Source organism: Morone saxatilis, unplaced genomic scaffold (assembly GCF_004916995.1).
Source record: "Morone saxatilis isolate NCDOM2014 unplaced genomic scaffold, NCSU_SB_2.0 Contig22, whole genome shotgun sequence".
In the NCBI taxonomy this organism is placed as follows: domain Eukaryota; kingdom Metazoa; phylum Chordata; class Actinopteri; family Moronidae; genus Morone; species Morone saxatilis.
The window spans coordinates 18,449,870-18,455,770 of NW_023339785.1; the positions used below are offsets into that span (position 1 = coordinate 18,449,870).

The 5,901-nt window shown below is 39.6% G+C and overlaps 1 protein-coding gene across 1 annotated transcript in view; it reads left to right on the forward strand.

The window, feature by feature from the left end:
• dctn4 (dynactin 4) overlaps positions 1-5,569 on the forward strand; it is a 10,552-nt gene extending 4,983 nt beyond the window's left edge. The window contains exons 7-13 of the mRNA XM_035669237.1: positions 604-716; positions 809-918; positions 1,022-1,095; positions 1,505-1,559; positions 1,768-1,875; positions 3,835-3,932; positions 4,062-5,569. Coding sequence (XP_035525130.1) covers positions 604-716; positions 809-918; positions 1,022-1,095; positions 1,505-1,559; positions 1,768-1,875; positions 3,835-3,932; positions 4,062-4,281 — 778 coding nt within the window. The 3' untranslated portion in view covers positions 4,282-5,569. The remainder of the gene's footprint in view (positions 1-603; positions 717-808; positions 919-1,021; positions 1,096-1,504; positions 1,560-1,767; positions 1,876-3,834; positions 3,933-4,061) is intronic.
• Positions 5,570-5,901: the final 332 nt, after the last annotated feature.

Below are 5,901 nucleotides of genomic sequence, written 5' to 3' on the forward strand. Positions count from 1 at the left end.
TGTGTACTGCGCCGCTGAACGTCTGTCACTGAGCAACTCTTATTCTTCAGAGGCACCATTAAATTTGCCAAACCATGACAAAAGTTGCCCCAAAAAACAATCGCCCAACCGTGTTATAGTGTTCTTGAAGGCACCAACATGGAGTTCTTGAACGTTTCTTATCCCAACTGCATAACCATGCAACTTTAAAAAATACAATAAAATATAGCTTCTGGACTGAAATACCTAGTGGATTGCAAGGTTTGGAAACTAATGGCTACCAAGAAAATACAAACATTAAGTCTAAAGCCTAAAGTTAATGTCCTAAAACTTATAAAACCAACTGAACTGTTAGGAAATTTGTTGTAATGTGTATGTGGTCTGAGTGGTGTAAAAACATCTCACTATGCTTTACAGTGTAGTCAGCTTTCAGTTTCCACCAGTGTGTAGGACGCAGTGGCATCTATCAGTGAAGTTGCAATTTGCAACCATTTAAATACAGTTCAGCCTTCCAAGCATGCAGGACAATCTCCTCCTAAATGTTGCACAGTGGGCCTTTTTAAATGCAATCATGATAAGCGATACAACAGATTGTTGATAGCCGTATTGGTGTAACTTTACTAGCCTTAAAGAGGGTGAGGACCAGAAGGAGATCACCATCGAGCCTGCCCAGGCCCTTGATGAAGTGGAACCACTGCCTGAAGATTGTTATACCAGGCCCATTAGCTTACCAGAGGGTAAGTACGTTTAAGCCTCACTGAACAATACAGATCATTTTTGTCTCTCTAATCGAGGTAGAGTTGAATGTGAGTTTTCGTTGTCCTCCCAGTGACCACGCTGCGCCAGCGGCTTCTGCAGCCTGACTTCCAGCCTGCAGGGGCGTCTCAGCTCCACCCCAGACACAAACACCTCCTGATGAAGCGCTCACTGCGCTGCAGGGTCAGTACGACTTCAGGCTCATACTCTACCGTATCAATCAAAGGCTGTTGTTTTTATGTAGTTCACATTTAGATAATTTTCTTTTCTTCATTTCCTCCTCCAGAAATGTGAGCACAATCTGAGTAAGCCAGAGTTTAATCCCACTTCAATCAAGTTTAAAATACAGCTGGTGGCTGTGTGAGTATTGGTCATCAGATTCTGTCCTAAACATGAGTTTTCATTAATGAAAATATAAATCATCCTAGAGACTGGTGTGGTTTAATAAGATTAAGATCCCAAAGGTTAATTTTAGACAAGTGTAATTATAAGCACATGTTCAGGAAATTGTTTGTGCCAAAGTAGCTGGAACAGATGTAGTAATCTTTACATTTTATACAAGATGTAAAACTGTCCTGAATTATAAACCCAATTTCTTCTATTGACTGTCTTGGGGGTAATCTGTACTTTACAAAGAGCATACTGATGTTCTCAGACTTTTTTTGCTAGTACCATCACCAGAGATCCACTTTGAGCTTTTAATGAATGTGGTTGAATGCTGTCCGTGTGTTACAGTTTATTGATTGGCCTTCTGCCTTCCTTCCCACAGGAGTTACATCCCTGAAGTGAGAATTATGTCCATTCCAAATCTCCGGTACATGAAGGTCAGTGTGTGCACTGGTTCTGGTTAAATAATTCTTTAACATATTGTATTCATTCTGTTCACGAGCTTAACGTAAAAGTAATCCCTCTGTTTGTTAACTACAAAAAAGGGTCAGAGCTGCCCTGCATTGCTTTTCTAAGTAAACTCAACCAGCTTTGAAGGCTAATTTGGTTCCAACTTTTGTCTTTTTCCCATCCCTGTCTATTAAGGAGAGTCAAGTGCTGCTGACCCTGACCAACCCAGTGGAGAACATCACCCATGTGACATTGGCTGCTTGTGAGGACGAAGATCCCGATGACATCAACAGCACTGCCAAGGTACGTAACTATACTTTATTGCTGAAATAAACTGTAGTCACAGAAAGTATCAATTAGTGGGTATTGCACAAATAATCAATGCTCATTACCGTCCCAACTACTACCAACCATTGACACTATGATTTAAACTGTGATGGTGTAAATCCTGCCTTTAATTGACTTTAGGCTGTATGCCTCTTTGTCTTTGCTTTTAATGAGACTTGAAGCTTAAATAATCAATATTTAGTTATGTAAATCCTGAATCTTAAGTTTCAGGATTATGTGAAAAGAGTCTTTCATGACAAACCGTAGAGAATTATCACCCAACTTTCTCTCTGGAGTTAATGAAGACTAAGACTGAGCTTAAAGGCCAGTGAACATTGGACTTACATTTGTCTGATGATCAGAGGATTTGTCAGGACTAAGTGTTTGGAACTACTTCTGCCCCACACGGTGGCCAAAACATCAGTGAACCCGCTGTAAAGACCATCGTGGCTTAAATGGAGAATATAAGAAATGGGCACAGTCACAGCTTGTGGCAGTTGTTTACCACCTGTCTATTCTTAAATATTGCACATTATTTCTGCAGTCTTGCCAGACAGCTTCAGAGAGTTCAGCTCCTTCATACTGCCTGTTCCTTATAGCCCTGTCATCATCTCATATGCAGAGCGTTTGTGCCCCATTTTTACCTCCATCTGTCAGCTGTCACATGCACAGCTAAGAGTGCCGTGTTCCTGTGGTAAATGGTCTGCTGAGCTGCCTGTTGCCAGCAGCTGCTGTGAGGCTCTCTGTGACTACAGGCTGTTTGTCTTGGCCTCTTTAGTGATGAAGTCATGGGCCAGACTGGGTAAGGAAGAGCTCCTGGCCAAAACAGAGCATCTTCATGACCCATTTCCATTCACATTAAAGCCAAACAGGGTGTGCAGTACTGTCATTTCTTCTTGATCTGATATTCAAACACCTGGAGGCCAGAGCTAACCACAGCGAGCCATGCTCGGTTGATTTCATCGACCAGCTCTTTTCAAGGATGGCTTCGCTTACTTCTTACATATGTATTATCTGTTTTATCTAAACATTGTGTTCAGTTTGCTGAGGGTAAAGTATATTCATTTCATGCGTAAATGTGATCCAGGTTCCTTTTCGTCCCTCACACATGACACAAATATGACTTGTTTTCTGAGCAGCAACATGAATAAGTTGAATTCAAATTGGATTTTGGTAGACCTTCAAAAGGAGCAGCATGAATCAGTGGTCCTCGATAGAGCCACAAGCCTTTGTCAGAGAGGTTCAAAAGATCAGACTAAAGCCGTCATTTATTATAACCGTAAACTAATATTTATTTCATGTTTGTGCAAATTACCGAAAGCCATTTTAATAGTTAATTATTTTGATCTTTTTTGCACACCATTTCCTGTCCAGACATATGAAAATATTAGAATATTAATTTGTGTCTGATATTTTTTGCTTCACAGACAGTTATATTGTATTGTTAAAATGTGTGAACTACATATACTACTTCTCTATCATTGGAAAAAACTCCAGAATCTCTGGATAAGCTAATATTGTTCCAAACACTTCCACTTCCAAAGTTTAACTACTGGATACATTATGTCTCTTACGTCCTATTCTCAATGTATGTCCACTGTAGGCTTCTAGTTCCCACATCACCCTTGTATAAGTTGCATATTAGAGTTAGTTGTGAAAACTATGCTTGTACTTGCATGTCTTGAACTCGGATTTAAGGTAAAACATAAAAACATTCCTCCTTCAGCAGATGAATGTGAAAACAACCTTTTAGTCTCTAACTCTGCATCAACATCCGTACAGTGAAGGTCAAACATAAGTGAAGTAACAATAAGCCAAGCACGTTTTGATTTGTTTTTCAGTTGATTTTGTTGCATGTGACATTTCAAATGTAGGTTGATTCATGCAGTAGTCTGAAAGTCACTGAAAGTCTGAACTTTTTTTTTATTTTTTTAGGTTATAGTACCCACAAAGGAGCTGGTCTTGGCAGGAAAGGATGCTGCTGCTGAGTATGATGAACTGGCTGAACCTCAGGACTTCCAGGATGACCCAGAGTAAGCTTACACTCTCTCTCGCTCTCGCACTAGCACTCGCACACTCTTACACTAACACTCACGCTCAAACGCACAAAGAATTAATAGCGTGAGGTAACTCTTAACCTGATCCCTCTGACTTTTCCGCAGTGTTGTTGCCTTCAGGAAATCCAACAAGATTGGGTTCTTCATCAAAGTGATCCCTCAGAAAGAAGAGGATGCGGATGTCGCTGTTTCATTTAAGATCCGGCACGACTTCCGCAACCTCGCAGCTCCCGTCAGGCCGAGCGAGGAGGGAACCGAAACCACCACGGAGGCCATTTGGCTCACACACCACGTAGAGCTGCGGCTCGGACCGCTCGCTCCCTGAACACGAATGCTCCGTTTACCATCAAATAGTCCTAGTGTTGGATTCTTTGAACTAAACTGTGGGATTCATTTAATTTACAAATGATTTCTGATTCTGCTTATTGATGTGTAAGAACAATTTAAGAATACATAGCATACAGTTGTTTCAGAGTTTTTTATTAGCTTAAGTTGCATCATCAGATACATTGCAGAACATACAGTGATTACATGATAGCCCAGTTTATTAAACTGTATAAAACATGGCTGACCGCAGACTAACTTAAGTGCATCAAGTTTAACTTAATGTTTTTCTTTTGTTTTAATGTTGCTAAAAGCAGTACCAAAAACATGACGTTATAGTGTATTTTACCATCATCACCATCATCCTCTTCGGCTTAAACACTATATAATCTATCAGTAGAAAGCACTATTAGTGTGAGGTTACTTATAGACAACAGAACATTATATATACACATATTACTTATTAAAAACTGTTTTTTGTTTACAACTATTTGCTGTTGCTGGAATGTGACAGAATTTATCACAGTTGTACATACAGTATTTTCTTAAATGCCAATAACTAACCTGGCCTCTGTTTCTGCACTTACAGTATGTTTTGTCTTATTAAATCTATTAGCTGTGGATTCTTTTGTAAAACGGTGGTATTTAATTTATGTAGAAAAGTGCAGTTTTTTGTTCAGAGATGACAGCGAGTGGTTACACATGAATAAAAACAGCATCGAGGGTATAAAAACAGTAGACGTTGAATAACGTCGATGAGCAGAATCAGAAATCATAACTGAGAACAATCTGAACGATAACCAGTTGTGCAGCACACACCTCTGCGCTTTTAGCTTATATATCCTTGTCAACACCCTTTTCTGCAGACAATAGTATTGTATTAACTCGCATGCTTCAACTATGGTAAATATTGCACATATTAGACAATGTCATCACAAATCCTGTACTGTTTTCTTACCAGAAAGGTTGTTTGTAGGTTGAAGGTGATACCACCTGCCCGTGATTTTACTATGTCTACTATTGTCTGAAGTCAAACCTTCATTGGCACTATGGAGAGGATGTATAAGAAGCTCTGTAAATTACAGTGTTCATCATTTAAATCTACTGAGACACTATAATTTTTTTTTTCTGATTTAAAAATGTATTTTTGTTGGTAGAATTCACTGACTTCTGTCAGTGTATATCGTAAGATGCTGTCATGTTTGGTCTCCAGTGTGTTAGTAAAACAGAGCCTTCCAACAAACACAGTTAATCTCTGTAACAGTTAATAAACTAATGTGATACTGTAACAGGCCTCTTGACTTTATTTGTTTGTCTAGGCCTGACTATAACTTTTAAAGCTCACTGAAGCACGACAAACTCTTCTGTGCATTACCTATTTCTCACCACAGGGTGGAGCTCTAGGCAAGCTGTTTATAGATACTGTAGCTGTTGCATGGGGAGCTTTGTGAAGACATGAGAGAGCATACAGGGAAATGTTTTCCTTTTATTTGTATGATCTTGACGGACCCTACAAGCTGAAACAGTGCATCAGATCACAGTAATGTGTGGCTGAGAAGGTACAGGGCGCTCTGACCCAGACAAACATTTTAATAATAATCCAAGCAAAGCTGGGTGATTT